We start from the raw sequence: 19,240 nt of genomic DNA on the forward strand, positions 1-19,240 counted from the left end.
CGTCATCCACCAGAGACCAGAGGACAAATCTGTATTATGATTTCAAAATGTATTTGATTCTCAGTTTGAGTTCTGCAGAGCAGTGAAAGATTTCAGAGTAGCCTTTTTTTTTTTTTTCTTTCAACATTGATACCGATTCGTTCAATGGATGGATGAATGGCTTCTATGAAAAAGTCTTTATTTCAACAAGGGAAAATTTGTTTACAAACTTGTGTTAGAATGTTTGCCAAAAAATTAAATACTTTTCTGGTACTGCATCCATGGAGTAAAATTTCTGATTGGGGCTTAATTTTTAGTAGAAATTAACACTGGAATATGTTTGTCCTTCAATGAAGAAAACACCGTTACATTTGGGGATGTGAAGAGGAACTGAGCCACTGTTCCCCCAGATAGATCAACAACTGAGAGGTGCTAACTCTTATCGTGGTTGACCGCTTCTCAACAGTCTGGTCTGGTTATACTCAGCTCGTGAGGACATGTAAGAGTCCATGTCCTGTATTGGGGAAAAATGTAGCCCCTATTTTTTTCCCCAACAAATGGAGATCTGAGTATATAAACATATATTTTGGTTGTGGCATTCTATCAAGTAGTCAGTCTCTGCAGCAGACTGGCTGTTTTGTTCGGCTGTCAGAATCAATGTAACATAATTACAGACCTGGCCTAACTCACTTGTTGTCTCTCAAGTTATTTTGGACAGAAAATCAGCACTTGTATCTTGGACGTGTTACAACAGCAGATAAAAAATATCCATAAGAGTTTAGGCTCTACTTTAGAATTACACTTACTACGTCCATGGACCACAGGGTCAGTGCTTTGGTTTATTTTCTCCTGTTTGCCCTTGTAATGGTCCCAGAATTCAGGCTCAGAAAATCCCACTACAGTTAATTAATGATGGAGGCCGGGGCTTTACATGCAGCCTTCCATCACACGTGTGTCCTCTTCTCAGCCTTCCAAACATTTCTGTCTTCATCATAAAACAGATTTACCTTAATTGGGTCTGATCAACATGAGTTACGTGACCTGTTTTGGTGGGAGGAAGGAGGGAAGAGTTTTGATTAAGAGTCTTAATGAGGAAGTGGCAAAGTTTAAAGATGTCCTCGTATTGTTTAGATATGAGAAACCACTGAAAATTAAGTGAACTTTGGGTGAAATCTGATCCTGCCCAGCTGAAAATGTACAAGACATTTCAATAAAAATCAATTTAGTTTTACCTGGAAAATGCCTCTTGTTGTATGTTCTCTGTGATTCCTTTATAGCCAGCTGAAATTGTTATATGTAGAATAAGACAAAACAGGGTACAACCTAGAACAGAACAGAAACACCACATGCTCAGTCCATAACATCAAAACATTCATATATCCAGTGTTGAAAGATTGTGGACTGCTCTTGTACTGATTAATACCAGTTCGATGTAAATTCATTGAAACTGTAGAAGGAGTCTGTCAAAGTACGGTGCCTGTAAAGGGCCAAAACTCTCCTCAAATTGCACAGTAAATTAAAAATAGCTGACTTCCTGTTGGGGTTGCTGTGTGGCTCCAAGAGGCTTTTTTTAAGTGCAGACACGATGCCTCTGCCTCCCAAATTTAGTTCATCTATGACAAATTTAAAGGTGGGGGCTTCTACTTTCAAAACTGTTATGGTGCACAGCTGAGCCAATAAAATACTGGTCAGTGTTAGGGCCCTTAAAACACTGAACTCCTTCTGAAGTCTATGACTGTTTTGGGACAACTACTGTATGGTGTGTAGTACCACACTGGTCCAGTATGTACTTATGTTTTTCATCAAGTTATTCAGCAGTAAAATATAGATCAGTTATTAAAAGACTGATTCTAAATATGAGCCTAGTTTTTCTTGGTATTTGTACTCCAGTTACTGTTTTCCAAAACGCAAACAATCTGTATTTTCTAAGAGCAACATCTGAGGATAAAATGAATGGTTTGATATAGGTTTCTCTAAAGCATGAAAAGATTCACATGATCGTAACAATGAATATGAATATTAAACTGTATTTTTTATCTTCTAGACAAGGAAAAAGTGACAGGAGAGCTGCATTCAAAATATGCCTCCAGGTTTCATGTAGTTTACCTTTGTGCCTGAGAAAAACTGGTGAGACTGGTTTAAATAGGCGACGGTAGAGTGTTTCTGACTTTCAGAGCATGACTTTGGTTATGATAATGCTGCGCTCATTATTAAACAAATTGCTGAATTAAATAATAATTGTCTTTGTTGCCCTTTGCTGCAGTCAGAGGTAAGTTAAGTGATGCTGGAATGACAGCAGATGGCAGAGTTGTTAAAGCCTGCTGTTTGAGTCAGTCGCTGCTAAACAGAATTTTAAACACGTGTTGGGGAGCAGTGAAGTAATTGTAATTAAACTAGAAATGAATCTACATTTTGCAGTAGGTTGTGGGAAGTTCAACTACATTCATATTTGCAAAGAGGTCCAAGTAGATACATTACTTTTTTGCCTTTTTTGTGTAGTAAACTACAAAAACTACAACATTATGTGCCATAAAAGAAATGATATTTATTTTTATTTTACCTCTGCTTCACTTCTACAATCGAACCCTTATTGAGCAGCTCCACTATTTTTCTTTTATCCTGACTGCTGTGAGGGCATGCCCAGGCAATGTGTGACCTGTGAACAAGTGGGCACTTTTTACAATAAACGCAAGTGAGTGGCTTTTAAAAAAAAAATCAAAAAATGCTGGCATGTGACTTTTTTGCATTATATGTCGTTATAATTTAAAATCACATGTGCATGGTAAATTTTTATCATTTTTAATAGTCTGAACTACTTTTTCTTTGCTTAAGTTAACCACACTAGGTTTCTCCCAAGGGTCGCTTTGCTGTTGTTCATCCTCTCCTTTGGTCATATGATCAATATAAGATGTGCTGGGGAATATGCTCTAAATGAATTATCAACTAATCCTGTGTTATGAGCTAATTTTGTGACTCTCTCTTATGGAGCAGCCCTGTGTTAAATGTATTCCTATTTTGGTATAGTGTCTGTGCTTTGTCAAAATAACATTAACTTCATTTTAATAAGAAAGCTGGGGTGAGGTAGTGTCATAGTCCAGCACATCTGAATATTTTGCGCGCTTGTGGTCTCTGGGCAGATGATGAATCAGCTGTGTGCACTGTCCTTAATGGGGACTTGGATGCTTCAGGGTTTATATGCACGTAGGCTGTAAAGTAGGTAGGAGGAAGGGAGTGTGGGGGCCAATAGGGGTCCAACAGCTTTTATTTACACCCCCGGACTATAGATTAAAGCCTAATGATATGCCCTGGACTCATTAACAGGTTAGTCCAGCCATGCCTGTCATACTGAGCTCTACCTGTAGCCTATTATTAAATATCTCATTTCATCACTCGAGGCGGAATTTATACTTCTGGGTTGAATCAACGCCTTACCTACGGCGTAAGCTGTGTCATCGTAGAGCCTACGCCGTAGCCTGAGGTGCACCTCCCCAGAAATGTATCTACACATTGCGGCGACGCAGACCTCCTGTCTGATTCTGTAAACTGAAACCATTTTCCTCAGTGGAAATGAAGCTTTTATTTACTTTAATTTCACAGATAAGAAACAATAAATTGTGAAGACAATAAAGCCTCCATAAAATAGCATTTTAAGTCAGGGATTTATACTTCGGGTTTTATCCTGGCTTCATATGAGCAGAGGAAATCTCCGCTCATCGCTAGGCTAATGCTAATAACGTTAGCATGTTATATTTGTTTGGAAACATGTTAAGTATAAAACAGTTCTTTTGTCAGTGGACCTTGTGAGTTGTAATGGAGCAATGTTACCTTTGTTAAATGTTGCTGTAGTTGCAGAGTAAAGTTGCTGTTGTTGCTGGGGAAAATTCCGCTGGCCGCTAGGCTAATTTATAAAATGTAAAATGCCATAGGCTTGTGCTAAAAACATTAGCATGTTGTATTTGTGGGTAAAATGTCTCCAGCAAAAGACAGTGCTTTGTCTGTCAATGCTACCAGTTATAATGAAGCTAATTTGTGTACTTGTGTTTGAAATGGTGTGTTTTGAAGGTTTTGAAGCAATTAAACTTCATAGCACTTCACTGAAACCCCGTCGCCAACTGGTGTTTTGGAGGTGTAACTGCAGAGTGACACAGACACACCACAACACAAGTAATATATGCTCACAATGCGGTGTAGGCTATGGTGTAGGGTCTACCCATAGATATATATACATAGATGCCGCACCCTGGCTTGTGGGATGCGTCAATACCGCCGCCATCTTGCTTAGGTGCTCTGACCGGTTTAGACCCGTGTCAGACTCGGCAAAAATGCCACATTTTTGCTCTGCATTTGGGTGTACGAACGAAAGAAGTGTTAAAACCAAGCAGAAGGGAATAACATTCCACAGGTAAGAAGTTGTTTTACAATATTTTACTGTTACGAACATGTTTAATGAGATATATATCTCAAAAAGTGATCCTTCTTTTAAGCTAATCAAGTAAAGTAACTGTCCTGATCTGGTCCTAATGCCAAATTAAGCTAACGCTATGTCACACAACTTAAAGAAAAAAGGTTAACATTTATATAATATTACTTATAAAATTATGATGCTTTGTCAAACAGCTATGTCGGTGTATGTGTTATTCCAAATTGTCAACTATCTGTTTCATGGCACCAACGTAACATAACGCAGCATAATGTTAGTAGTTAACTTGTGGCCTGAATTGTAACTACAAATTATGTGGAACTGCGTTTTTCTGACACACTTATCTTGTGTGTAGTTTCCCAAAAAACACAGATAGGAGACGGACATGGGTAGCAGCAGTGAGGAGAAAGGACTTTGTCCCGAGTGACTCCTCAGTCATCTGCAGCTGTCACTTCAGACCTGAGGACTTTGACAGGACTGGGCAGACAGAAAATAATACTAGCTACTGTACACTGTATTTTTTGTAAATATGACCTAATAATGTAAACAGTTCTGTGTCCAGGCTCCCATGAGCACTGTGGTGTTATACATATGAGATTAAAGCAAAATTTTGTGTAAACATGCAGCTCTAAGTCATTTATTTTCACTTGTACAAAACCAACATTTGTTAATCAGAATCTACACTGCAGCTCGGCACAACCCTGCTGATACACTATTTTTTGCATATTGTGTGACTTAAAATGTGAATAAACATTTATAATCAAAATTAATAATTAAATGACATCATGGTGGGCATTGTACATCTAGTAAGAAAAAAGAATATTTATTACATGGGGAAAGTTTAGTTTAAATGTGTTGTAGAACTATTACTGTTACTTTATCTACATAAGATCAAATATTTTTGTATGAAAAGCTGCATTTTTTATTTAACCAAGTATCCTGTATCATAACTACATGTCTGACAATCGTAACAAACCAAACCGCATGAAAATCGGTTGAGAATTCAGCGAGTAATGATGATTTTAATCATAAATAGTCTCCTGCCTCAATAGACATACATGCATTAGGCAGCGCGGCTCCACCTGGGCAAGATGGCGGCCGCGTTGACGTATCGCTCCAATGAGGAGCACCGTTGAATGCGGCATCTACGTATATATATCTATGGGGTCTACCGCACAAGTATAAACCCTGTTTAACTGGACCCCATAACCAGCGCAAACTCCCTCTGAAATGCCTTAGTTTGTGCACGCGCTCACGTGCACATGCAAGAGTGTGTACTATCTCTTTAAGAAGTCGAGGTGCCCTGACTTTTACGTCATCCTCATTAACATAATTGTCAAAGAGCAGACGGACCATCATCTTTGTCCTCCTCCCTGCCTTTCATCCTCAGAGTACCTGCTTCACTTAGCGGCTACAAATGGCGCAGCAGTTTGTACAGTCTAAAATTCAGGGAGACAAAGTGGTGCTGTTCGTTAAGTCCACGTGCCCGTACTGCAAAATGGCCCAAGACGTTTTGTCCAAATACAAGTTGAAACCGGGACACCTGGAGTGTGTTGATATAAGCGGCCGCAGCGACATGGACAGCATGCAGGAGTACTTCCTGGAGCTGACGGGAGCCCGCACGGTAAAGATGCTTTGTCACAGTATGAACAACATTGAGAGGGGGTTGTAGCCGATTCCGTGGTCTGTCCAGGGACCATGGTCTCTGGCACGGACCAGTGGTCACCACCACTAGGGGCGCTAGAGACACTGGTCGCGACCAGCTGCACTGTGGTCCCAGTGGTCTGTGAAGTGACTTTAGTATTTTCTCCCTTTTCAAGTCATTTTGGCAGCACTGTTAGCTGGATAAATGTCAAAGATCATAATATTTTGTCTATAAAATAAACTTGATCAGAATTATTATCATTAATATTGTTATTATTATTGATTATAAAGATCCCTGTGGTCAGGACCAGCTGGTCTCTGGCACGGACCAGTGGTCCCTACCACTAGGGGCGCTAAAGTTACTGGTCCTGACCAGCTGCTCTGTGATCTGTTCTGTTGTTTGGACCAGTTGAGTGATCTGTGGAGTGTTTGTTTTTAATACAAATTTTCCCTTTTCTTACTGTGTTAGCAGAATAGCCTAAATGTGAGAAGCCATAATCATTTGTCTATCCAATGTTATCACTATTAATAGAGGTCATAATAAGAATGATTAAATTATTAGTCATAGTTGTATGAGTAATACTATCGATTATGCAGGTCTGTGTCTTCCTGACTGGTTTAAACTTTACCAATGTGTTGCATTTTAAAAGTTTGTGACATTACCCTTTGTATGAAATCTTGATCTAGAAACTAATGTCAAATAAATGTAGTGGAGGAAAAAAATGTAGAGTTGAGTGACAAAGTGTCGCAACCTGGCTCTTTGGGCCATGACAGGATGGGAGACACACTGAATTAAGGAGGTGTAACAAAGTAGATTTATTAACAAAAGGAACAAAATGTGAAACAAGGAAAATAATGAATAAATGGGATGTGAACATCAGTACTATCAGTAGTGTACGATGTGCATGTGTGTAAGATGTAATGTATGTTGTATGAATGCATGAACTGAGCATAAGGAACTAAACTGCAGCTGCCACATCACCCCATGGGACGTCTGCTGGAGAAGAGAGAGAGACAATGAATGAATCATGGGTTTTATAATCTCAGGACACTGGGCCCAGGTGCCCCTGCTACACCAAAACTCCTTCCACAAACCCAAGTCACATCAGGAGGCTGCTGTCTCAACAGCAGGGGTCATCACACAAAGGAACATCAAATGGAAATACAAAAATGTAAAAGTTTAATTAAAAATTCAACACAAGTAGCCCACAGTACAGTAACAAAAGTAACAGTCGAATCTTGATTGATCCAGCACCTGATCACTCGATGATCGTTCCGAGGATTTTCTCGGCATAAAATCTTGAAAAACCTTCTAGTCTCACCAGGATGTCAATTGTGGTCTGCATAAAAGAAAACATTTTAGTTCAGGACAACACAGGGAAAAAAAACACAAGGAAGAGGACACATTAACAGCTATTATTAATGTTAACAGATGTAATTATATTTATGGGTGATCAAGTAACAGTAAGCTCAAGCTCAATTCTGTTAGAATGGTAGAACTGTTACAGTAATGGATACCTTTATGTCTTTGTTCAACTAAAATTGGAACTTACCTCTGGCACCATGACATCAATGACAAAATCAATGTTTTTGAGGAGGCTGTAATCCAATGACAGCGTTGGCTTTATCAGATTAATGAGGTCATTCATCTGTTGGACATAGTAAGGGTAAATAAACAGTCGTTCATACACTCTGACAAAATGACCACTTTTAAAAAATTACTTTAAAAAAATATTACTTACGTGTTTCTCATTGAAACAGATCACAGTGCAGCTGGTCAGAACCAGTAACTTTAGCACCCCTAGTGGTAGGGACCACTGGTCCGTGCCAGAGACCAGCTGGTCCTGACCACAGGGATCTTCATAATCAATAATAATAACAATATTAATGATAATAATTCTGATAAAGTTTATTTTATAGACAAAATATTATGATCTTTGACATTTATCCAGCTAACAGTGCTGCCAAAATGACTTGAAAAGGGAGAAAATACTAAAGTCACTTCACAGACCACAGGGACCACAGTGCAGCTGGTCAGAACCAGTAACTTTAGCGCCCCTAGTGGTAGGGACCACTGGCCCGTGCCAGAGACCAGCTGGTCCTGACCACTGATGAGCTGGTCGCGACCAGTGTCTCTAGCGCCCCTAGTGGTGGTGACCACTGGTCCGTGCCAGAGACCATGGTCCCTGGACAGACCACGGAATCGGCTACAACCCCTGTTGGCAACATTAGTGTCACTTTAAACAACCTGGAAACACAAGAGTTTACACGTGTTTATCTCATGAACGTATGCTGTGCCCTTAGAGTTAAGAATGAAGTTAATTTTACCCATGTAGACACAGAGATGATAAATTAACGGTTCTGTAACCTGCCGGAAGTTTAGCTTTTAATAAGGTTTATGTAAACCTACAAGAAGTTGTAGCACTGTTAGCTAAAACCAGTTAGGATAAATACTCAGATGTAAACATGTCAGACTGATATGCTGGTTGTTATTCATTCATTCATTCATTCATTCATTCATTCATTCCCATGAAATCAGTTTTCAGTAGTAAATAAGGGAGTTTCCAGGAAGAGCTGCCACTTGTCTCAATTACCTCGTGTGTGTGTGTGTATGTGTGTGTGTGTTAATGACTTGGGGTGTCTATTTAAAATGTAGTGGTGGATGAAGAATTCAGACCATTTAAGTACACTGTAAAAATACTCCATTATAGGTAAAAGTAAAGTAAAATAACTCAATGAAGAAAAAATGGCCCCAGTAACCATTTACTTTTTTTATATTATTAGATTATTATTATTAACATTAACATTAATACTCATGAATTAATGTCACGGGGGGTCGCGGGGGCAACAGGCCAAGCAAAGCACCCATCCCTCTCCCTAGCAACACTTTCCAGCTCATCCTGAGGGACCCTAAGGTGTTCCCAGGCCAGATGAGATAAGTAGTCCCTCCAGCATGTTGTGGGTCTGCCCCAGGGCCTCCTACCAGTGGGATTTGCTGGAAACACCTCTGTCAGGAGGCATCCTGATCAGATGCCCGAACCACCAAAACTAACCCCTTTCGACACAAAGGAGCAGCGGCTCTACTCCGAGCTCCCTCCGGATACCCTATCTCTAAGGCTGAGCCCAGCCACCCCATGAAGGAAACTCATTTTGGCCACTTGTATCGGCAACTTCATTCTTTCAGTCACTACCCAGAGCTCATGACCATAGGTGAGGGTTGGGATGTAAATGGATAAGCATATCGAAAGCTTCGACTTCTGGCTTAGCCTCCTCTTCACCTCGACGGTCCCCACTGAAGAAGCTGCACTAAACCGCCGATCCATCTCACGCTCCATTCTACCCTCACCCTCAATTAATGTAAAAACAGCATCTTATTTGATCTGCTAATTATTTTCTTCAGATTCAGAAAATAGTGACAACTGCCCCTTACAATCACCTAGAGCTCAGCATAATAACTCAACATTAGGGCTGTGTGATATGGATAAAACCAAATATCACAATATGTTTGACCAGTACCTCGATATTGATGTTGCAGTGATATTGTAGGATTGTCGCTTTTACAAAATCTTTACATGATGAGATTTTTGATAAATAATCATCAGTAATGTGGATAAAATGACTAAGTGGTTAAAGGCAAATAATAAAACAGTTAGAACAGTCTGATAAGTTCAGAGAATGATGTCAGTTTTCTGTAATGCAGCCTTTAAAACCAGGAAAAGACAACACCATGTTATGATATTCAAAATCTAAGATGTCTAGTCTCATATTGTCTCATATGGGCGTCTGTGGCTCAGAGGTAGAGCGGGTCATCCACCAATCGAAAGATCAGCGGTTCCATCCCCAGCTCATCCAGTCTGCATGTCGAAGTATCCTTGAGCAAGATACTGAACTCCCGAATCCCGATGGCTGTTTGAGTGTGTTAAAACTGAGTAGCAGGTGGCACCTTGTACAGTATGGTAGCCTCGGCCACCAGTGTATGAATGTGTGTGTGAATGGGTGAATGTGACTCGTAGTGTGAAAAGCGCTTTGAGTGGTCGGATGACTAGAAAGGAGCTATACAAATGCAGGTCCATTTACCATCTATATCATGGTATCGCTTTAATGTCAATATATTGCCCAGCCCTAAGTCTCAGTGCTTGTTGTGTTAAAATTATTAAAAAAACAAATAGAAATAATTAGAAGGAAAATCAGTGAATCTTCACATTTGAGAAGCTGGAGCGAGGAAGATGTTTGGAATGACTGAAAAATGACTTGCACAATTTTCAGAACAGTTGCCAATTAATTTCCTGTCATTACCTGTGATGGTGCCTTCAAATGTAACCCTTGAGCTCGTGTTTATGACATGGGAATTGGTATACAGAGAGGAAGGCAATCATATGGTTCTTCCTGTGAATGCGGTGAACAAGACCCCATTTGAACGCATCATTTTACACCCAGAGATGTTAAAGGTATGGTTACCATGGTATCAAAAGTATGGCAGAATCTCTGATGGTAGACAAATGGGAATTATCTTCGCTATATGTCGTCATATCGTCCCACTCTGTGCACAACACTGAAAACAGATGACTGCGTATTCACAAGCTGCAACCCCTGTTTCTCTTCTTTCTCTTCTTTCGCATTGATTTATATGTAGGTCCCACGGGTGTTCATTGGTGGGAAGTGTGTTGGAGGCGGCACCGACGTGGTGGACCTGGATGAGAGTGGTAAACTGGAGGGTATCCTGGAGTCAGTTGGAGCCCTGCAATGACCTGCTCCACACCTCCAGGTACAGGACACTGCACAAACTCACACACTTATTTAAAGTGACAGACCGAGTGTCTGACTGTGGGGAAAAAAAAGAGTGAAAAAGGGGAAGCCTTTGTAATAGCAGGCAAGAAAAGGAGGAGGGTGTTGCCCCCAAGAAGACCCAGAGCAAGTCATTAAGTGCATAAATTAGTAACAGTAAGCTCTCATTAGTGTAGGAATAAATAAATTAAAGGAAATAAGATGCCCGAGGTGGTGCTCAGAGAGATAACAAGTAATTGCACGGTGGTAAAGACGGGAGTAAAACCCTGCTCTGGGCCCACACTGCATCACATCCTGATGGAAATGTACAGATGGGTGACAAATTGAAGGAAACACCTCGAGTTAGGCTGATGGAAAATCATTCAGATCAGTTTGGCATGAAGCCAAACACCAGACTGGACCCGTATACAGGATTTTACTGCTGGATCTTGCACTTGAGTCCTCTCGTTCTCATTGATTATTGTCATAATTAAAGTATTTGACTATAAAAGTGTCCCAGCCCAAGCCTACATCAGAGTGTATGAGAATGTCCATATTGAAATCTAGCAGTTTTGGTTTTCATTGTTTTTATTGACCTATAATTATCATCTTCTCCCACCAGTCCCTGGTGCCATGAAGTGTCAGGAATCTGAGAGTTTGTTTTGCATGTATTGGTGAATGAGGCCCAGTGAGACTCTGCTCTGTGACTTATTTGCTGCTGTCTTAATGGTGGAACAACAATGCCCCTCCATTATGTGTTCATGTTTCATACAAAATGGCGAGGCGGAATAATGACCCAACATTCCCGCCTTGTACAGGCTCTATAAAAAGGGCTTGACAGAGCTCTCTTGTTTCATCACCCATAGAAACTCTTAATCTTCCTAGTAAACAAACACAATGTGAACCATGTGTATCTTCCCCCTGTCCAGCTCCACTGAAATGTGATTGCCTTCACGGTGCCAACCTCAGCTCAACAATTAATAGTGCACAGTCAGTCAGGCACTGGTGGCTCTGTTAGTCAGTTTGTAAACATAATATTATGTTAATCACCTTGTGGTGTTGCTTATTACTAATGCATTACAAGTTGGATTTAGCGCCGTGACGCTGTCAGTACAGCTTGCTGATGTAGGGAACTTTTTAATTTGCCAGAACGTGTCATAATGACAAATTCTGGTTCAGCTGGTGTGCAATAGATCAAACCAGTTTAAACTTGTACACTGGAGTGGAGCGGCAAAACCCAGACCCAGCTCTAGGAGGGCATATAAGCCCTGTTTCCACCAAACACTTTCAGTATGGTACCTTTGCAACCAAAAGTAACCCTTCAGACATGGTACCTAGACCCTAGCGAACAGTACCCTTAAATGTGGGCGGGGTTGTCGTCACTCACTGCTCCATCCAGCACTCACTGTATTTCCTTATTACCAGTGACAGATGGAAGTCTGCACCTCGTTTATCGTCTACAGGAGGAGACTGCACACAGACATTTACAGAACAAAATAAACCAGGCTGCAGTGAGAGTCTCTTGATGGGATATTCAAAAATAGCAGGCAAGCTCAGGGGTTTAGTGTTGCCGGAGCCCACAGGGATTTCGCTCCACGATGCGAAATTAATATATATATATATAAACGCTTCACAGTGACATTACAAGTAAATGTTCCACCTTAAAAGTCGCCAGCAGTCTGCCCAGTGAATTAAGTTACTTTTTTACTTGGACTCTAGCTGCTTGACTTATGCTGCAGGCAACAAAACATCCTTTCATTTTATAGTTACAGTCTACTAATAAAACTCTTCATGATATGAACAGTGGTTAACATGAGCCTCAGAACCAGCCACAGCTCAGCCCTGAGCAGAGTGACCGTCCTCTACTGACCAATCAACAGACTGCATTGTTCACAGCTCCACCTTTTAGTACCAGATCTGTGTGTTAGGTACACCAACAGGAGGGTACGGAACGGTTCCATTGGTACCATCCACAACTTTTCACAGTGGAAACATTAAAAAAGGGTACGGAACTGAACTGAACTGAACTGAACCGTACTGCTCAGTGGAAACTGGGCTATAATGAATGCACACAAGGGGTTTTCTGTATGGTTTGATGAGTATGAAAACAATATACAGTACAGGCCAAAAGTTTGGACACACCTTCTCATTCAATGTGTTTTCTTTATTTTCATGACTATTTACATTGTAGATTCTCACTGAAGGCATCAAAACTATGAATGAACACATGTGGAGTTATGTACTTAACAAAAAAAGGTGAAACAACTGAAAACATGTTTTATATTCTAGTTTCTTCAAAATAGCCACCCTTTGCTCTGATTACTGCTTTGCACACTCTTGGCATTCTCTCCATGAGCTTCAAGAGGTAGTCACCTGAAATGGTTTCCACTTCACAGGTGTGCCTTATCAGGGTTAATTAGTGGAATTTCTTGCTTTATCAATGGGGTTGGGACCATCAGTTGTGTTGTGCAGAAGTCAGGTTAATACACAGCCGACAGCCCTATTGGACAACTGTTAAAATTCATATTATGGCAAGAACCAATCAGCTAACTAAAGAAAAACTAGTGGCCATCATTTCTTTAAGAAATGAAGATCAGTCAGTCCGGAAAATTGCAAAAACTTTAAATGTGTCCCCAAGTGGAGTCGCAAAAACCATCAAGCGCTACAACGAAACTGGCACACATGAGGACCGACCCAGGAAAGGAAGACCAAGAGTCACCTCTGCTTCTGAGGATAAGTTCATCCGAGTCACCAGCCTCAGAAATGGCAAGTTAACAGCAGCTCAGATCAGAGACCAGATGAATGCCACACAGAGTTCTAGCAGCAGACCCATCTCTAGAACAACTGTTAAGAGGAGACTGTGCCAATCAGGCCTTCATGGTCAAATAGCTGCTAGGAAACCACTGCTAAGGAGAGGCAACAAGCAGAAGAGATTTGTTTGGGCCAAGAAACACAAGGAATGGACATTAGACCAGTGGAAATCTGTGCTTTGGTCTGATGAGTCCAAATTTGAGATCTTTGGTTCCAACCGCCGTGTCTTTGTGAGACGCAGAAAAGGTGAACGGATGGATTCCACATGCCTGGTTCCCACTGTGAAGCATGGAGGAGGAGGTGTGATGGTGTGGGGGTGTTTTGCTGGTGACACTGTTGGGGATTTATTCAAAATTGAAGGTACACTGAACCAGCATGGCTACCACAGCATCCTGCAGCGACATGCCATCCCATCCGGTTTGCGTTTAGTTGGACGATCATTTATTTTTCAACAGGACAATGACCCCAAACACACCTCCAGGCTGTGTAAGGGCTATTTGACCAAGAAGGAGAGTGATGGAGTGCTGCGGCAGATGACCTGGCCTCCACAGTCACCGGACCTGAACCCAATCCAGATGGTTTGGGGTGAGCTGGACCGCAGAGTGAAGGCAAAGGGGCCAACAAGTGCTAAACACCTCTGGGAACTCCTTCAAGACTGTTGGAAAACCATTTCAGGTGACTACCTCTTGAAGCTCATGGAGAGAATGCCAAGAGTGTGCAAAGCAGTAATCAGAGCAAAGGGTGGCTTTTGTTAAGTACATAACTCCACATGTGTTCATTCATAGTTTTGATGCCTTCAGTGAGAATCTACAATGTAAATAGTCATGAAAATAAAGAAAACGCATTGAATGAGAAGGTGTGTCCAAACTTTTGGCCTGTACTGTATATCATGTATGGTATTGCCATCACAGTCACCAGATCTCAACCCAAAGAGATTTTGAAACACATTATGCTGAGATCAGACTCAATGATATCAGCCTGATACTGGCCAGACTCAAAGGCAGAAGCCAACAAAGCTATAATTAGACATTCCAACTTGTAGTCTGTTGTGTCTTTTAGCCAAGTCACGGCTAGAGTGAATGACTCTGATCGCCTAATTTAACACAGTGTGGAAGACCAATATAATTGTGTAGTCTGATCCTGGAACAGCATTCTCCATCGACATCATCAAACCAACAGGGAATGTGTTTCAGAAGAATCAAGTTCATCTCTCCAGTAGAGTTTCAGAGGAGAATCCATGCCATGGAGCATTGAAGCTGTTGTGGAGGACTGTATTGACACTCTGTGTTGGTTTTTGTTACCCATCAAACTATAGAACAGGACAATTTTCCAGAGGGAATAGGAGGGAGAAGCAACTTTTGGGAACACAGGGGGAGACACTACAGGTGAAAATATAGTTTTGGGCTGTATCACTTTCATAACATGTCTTCTTTCAGACTAGTGGAAAGAAAACATCCAAAATCCACATTTAGGTGGTGTTGGTTTTTTTTTAGGTAAAATTTCTGTTGTTGAAATGTATGCAAAAACTGAATGTTTATTTAGATAATGCATCACTTGCATATTTAAACATACAATTTCAAAAAACTTATATTACAAAAATAATTGTTTCATGGTGATATCGATTAATGTTTTTATCCTATTTACCTGTAGTGTCTTATTTTTGATCTGAAAATGTATGGAATTTGACAGTACATATCTTTAAAGGCCATTTCCTTTAAAATTATTCTTTTTTCATACTAGGCACAAGAAATCTCCTCTTCGGTGTCACTTACATACATCAAATTTTCCACATTTATTTCTGTTTATATTCTGAAGGTTGTTACCGAGGGATTTGTTCATATATCATTCATAGCCTGATTTATCTGACATTTTATTCCCAAAAATATAAAGTGAAAATGGATTTTTTTTATGGCTGTTGACAGCAATCTCTGATGTATGGAGTAATTCCCTCCCTAAAAAACTTTGACTAATATTTCAACAAAGTTAAACAAGAATTTTGAACCTGACTTTATCCAATGGTCAGATTTCTGCTCTGGAAATGTATGCGAATTAGTGGAGATTTAATTAAATAATTCATCATTTACATTATTAACGTGCAATTTTAGAAAACTTGTAGTGCAAAATTTAATTAATCAGCTGGGGAAGTTTAATGGTGATATCTGTTAGTCCTTTCACATGTAGTGTCTCCCCATAAATGAACACTGTGCAGTGATGTACAAACAGAGCAGAGGGCAGACACTCATCCACTCTGTGGTGTGTTCAGTCTAAAACATGTCTTTATTTAAAGTCAGACGTCATGTTATCTACAGTCTGTACAACACCGGCCCAGTGGAGCCACATGTGTGTCTCCACACACACTGGGTGTGGATGCAGCGCTGGAGTACACTTTGTTTTACAGTCTAGGTTTTCAACTGCTATTTACTCATTTTCTTTTAAAGAGCAGATCAGGATTTATGAGAAGGGTTCCCATAGACACACACTTTGACTGATGTGGTGCAGCAGCAGGTTAAATATACACCACAGTGGTTAAAGGTACCAGCTGATAATCACCTGATCACTGTCACAGTCTCACAGCGGTAGCTTTCTTGTACTATACACACAACCTGCTGCTGAAGTACTGCAAGAGCTGGATACCAGTACAGTTACATATTGTGTGTTGACTGTTTGACTGACGCTGTCACACTGAATAAAAAATAGCTGCAATATGTCACCATTGATCTTTTTCGCTTTCAAATTGTTGACTGTTTATCTGACAACATAAGTCGCTCTGTCTGCCTTGTTTGTTTTTCGTACATCACACACCTTTTAAGTAAATACCAGTGAAACAGCAGACTGTAAAATAGTGTGACCCAGTTGTCTCGACTTTGAATGTAAAAAAAAAAAAAAATGTCATAATCATGTCCACTTACAGTACAGTTTACAAAAATAATTGCAGCACCAATAAATCATAATCTTATTATGATTAAAAACACCCTCTCCAAATTAAAAAAATAGGATCAAATAAATACCGTGTATCCACCCAGAGGCATTGCATTGCAGTGTTTAGTGTACCAACTCATGTTCATGATATGGTTGTTGTTCCTAACTCTGTATATCACGTCTGTACATGTAAATGCTACAAAAGGCTTCTGCCTTTCATGTGACGGACAGAGACAGACCAGTAATATTTGTTATTGCAAATAGATAAGGAATAGTTTCAACACTGTTTCATATTAACCTGCAAAGGAAATGATGTAAAAGTCCAGCTCACAGGCTTTAAATGATTTTTTTTAAAACACATTGGTTATTATTCTGGATTTGGTGCACAGAGCACTGGATTTTTGATACAGGTAATGTGTAGTTTAATTTGACGATTTAATTTTGAGCCATTTCTGAATGAAAGTGAGGCGGCCTCTTTTGACACAGACAACGACCAAAATGTATTCCATCTCACGCGATAATAAAATCAGTCTGACAGTGAGACACACGCTCACGTTGCATCATAGATCTGAAAGAATCTAATGAGAAAAGTGGAATTAAATTGGCTCTGCTCGTGTGTTAAACCAGGTTTCTGACAGACTACAGATGAAAACGAGCATGACTGTGCTACCAGCAACATTACCACTCGGCTCTCGGTGATAATGTAGGTCACCACTCGGCTGAAATACTGATCGAGCCGCAAAGAAGTTAGAGGCTCGAGAGTTATTTCAGCTGAGGCAATGCTGCATGAGCACATGCTCACAATTTTTAGATCCAACAAGACAGATGCATCAGTGGCCAAGGCTTAATTTAAGATGGAGCGGTCCTGTATCCAGAATATACTCAGACATCCTCAGGTGTCGATTACAGAAGAAAACACTTCAGCACAGTTTCCTTCCTTTTTATTCAAACTGAAGTCACATTACTGCAGCTTGAAACAGTCTGCACATGATCCCGGCCTGTTTTCCAACAGATGTGTGATCATTTGATATATATGCACTCGTAATGGAGCCATTTTGTGTCACTGTTCATCGTCAAAATCCACCATTTTGCGTCGGCCAATATAAATATAATCTTTCACAGAGCTCCTGGTCAGTGGCCAGATGGTCATTTTAAATTCATTCAAGTCATTTTGTATTGCCCATGATGGAGTAATCATTACGCAAAGGGTGCACAGTCATTCCTCCAGGGGTAGAGAGGCGCGTCACCGCGGTGTATGTCACTGCTAGAGACGCTGTCCCATTGGTTAAGGAGTCTTGTGACTTCAGCAGCAGTGTCCCTCAGATTCAGCCTATCATCCAACAGAACAAACTATTTCTTCAGCTTGTTTTTCTCCACGTGTTGATGACTAGTCTCACTCTTCGTCGTTATTTCCTCCCTCTTCTGCTCCCTCCCCTGTTTCCCACAGGCTTTAGGCTTCCAGGTGGGGGTCACATGACTATGCAGCGGGACTTGCGTAGTTTGCGTCGCCGCTGCTGGTACTCGCTGAGCTCCTGCAGGTAGCCTCTGGACGGCCAACGTAGCCTCTCCACCTGCTCACGCTCCTCCTCTGGAACATAAAAACATATATACTATCATCTGCTGCAAACACAACTGAACCACTATAGCGAGATTTACTGTACTTGGCACACACAAACACACACACAGTAATAACTCTTTGGATCGTTGCCATGAACACGGACAACAAGGCTGAAATATCTGATACCGTTTTGTTTACACCAACAAGCAACAGAAGACCAACGGTGATCCATCATGTGCTGTCTCCTTATCCTGGCCTTTGACTCTGCTTGTGCCCTTAAGTTCCCGTCCAATGACCTTAAATGATTCTTGTGTGTGTGACTAATGATGACAATAAAATGTGCTACTGCTACTAACCTGCGCAGTGTTGCTGTTAATATTTAACTGCGTTTATCTGCCTATTAAACACATATAATAACTGAGAAGCAATCAAGCATGTGATATATAGCTCACATAAACTTACAGTATCAAGCATACTATAAGGATGCATTATTCTCAGGGGCCCACAGCCTAATATATAGATACTGCTAGATGTGCTCTATGGCGGTAAAGCATAATATACAGAGGCTTTCACAGGTGTCTAAGACCATGTTGGATTCTCAAAACTCAAAATTATAAAGTGATAAATTCACTTTATAGTCTCCAAACTCCTAAAGTGACAAAATGGTTACTAATATTTTATTTTAAAGGAGCAGTGTGTAAGATTTAGGGCAGGGGTCAGCAACATTCACTATCAAAAGAAACGTTTTTGACCAAATATTATTCTAAAAATCTGCCTGGAGCTGTAAAACTTATTTGAGCCTTATGGTAACACTGCAAATTAAGTCTAAATTAACCTATCGACATTAAAAATAGGTTCAAAAATATGTTTTACCACAAGATGGCTCCTCTGCAGTGGGCTTTTTATAGTTATTTGGCACATTACTTTTGTAGTGTTGGCAGTGAAAGCAAATGAAGCTGTCCGCCCACTTTTAAATTCTGTATTTTCCTCTGAGACTTTTATGGATTTGGAATCCATTGCGAGCCTAGCTAGGGAGGCTCAAGACTCCCCAGCGCTGTTGAGGTTTGGCAAAATTTAGAGGAAATGGTGCCAAGCCATAGACATATGACGCACATTTTAGTTGACGAAATGTTAAAACTTTTTTA

General features: G+C 40.5%; 2 protein-coding genes and 1 long non-coding RNA gene across 4 annotated transcripts in view; 2 read left to right on the forward strand and 1 right to left on the reverse strand.

The window, feature by feature from the left end:
* Positions 1 to 4,195: 4,195 nt before the first annotated feature.
* LOC144464657 (uncharacterized) lies at positions 4,196 to 5,018 on the forward strand. The gene is made up of 2 exons (XR_013492325.1): positions 4,196 to 4,381; positions 4,755 to 5,018. It is a non-coding gene; the product is annotated as an uncharacterized LOC144464657 (long non-coding RNA).
* A 699-nt stretch (positions 5,019 to 5,717) lies between these two features.
* Positions 5,718 to 18,450, forward strand: glrx (glutaredoxin (thioltransferase)). The gene is made up of 3 exons (XM_033626532.2): positions 5,718 to 6,023; positions 10,677 to 10,808; positions 17,985 to 18,450. The coding sequence occupies exons 1-2, from the start codon at positions 5,817 to 5,819 to the stop codon at positions 10,788 to 10,790; spliced, it is 321 nt and encodes a 106-aa protein (XP_033482423.2). The 5' UTR covers positions 5,718 to 5,816; the 3' UTR covers positions 10,791 to 10,808; positions 17,985 to 18,450.
* The window catches only part of rhobtb3 (Rho related BTB domain containing 3), a 34,759-nt gene continuing 31,395 nt past the window's right edge, over positions 15,877 to 19,240 (reverse strand). For both annotated transcript variants that reach the window (XM_078166812.1, XM_033626530.2), the window contains exon 13: positions 15,877 to 18,125. In XM_078166812.1, coding sequence (XP_078022938.1) covers positions 18,007 to 18,125 — 119 coding nt within the window. In that variant the 3' untranslated portion in view covers positions 15,877 to 18,006. The remainder of the gene's footprint in view (positions 18,126 to 19,240) is intronic.

The sequence above is a fragment of the Epinephelus lanceolatus genome, chromosome 1 (genome assembly GCF_041903045.1).
Source record: "Epinephelus lanceolatus isolate andai-2023 chromosome 1, ASM4190304v1, whole genome shotgun sequence".
NCBI classification, from domain to species: domain Eukaryota; kingdom Metazoa; phylum Chordata; class Actinopteri; order Perciformes; family Serranidae; genus Epinephelus; species Epinephelus lanceolatus.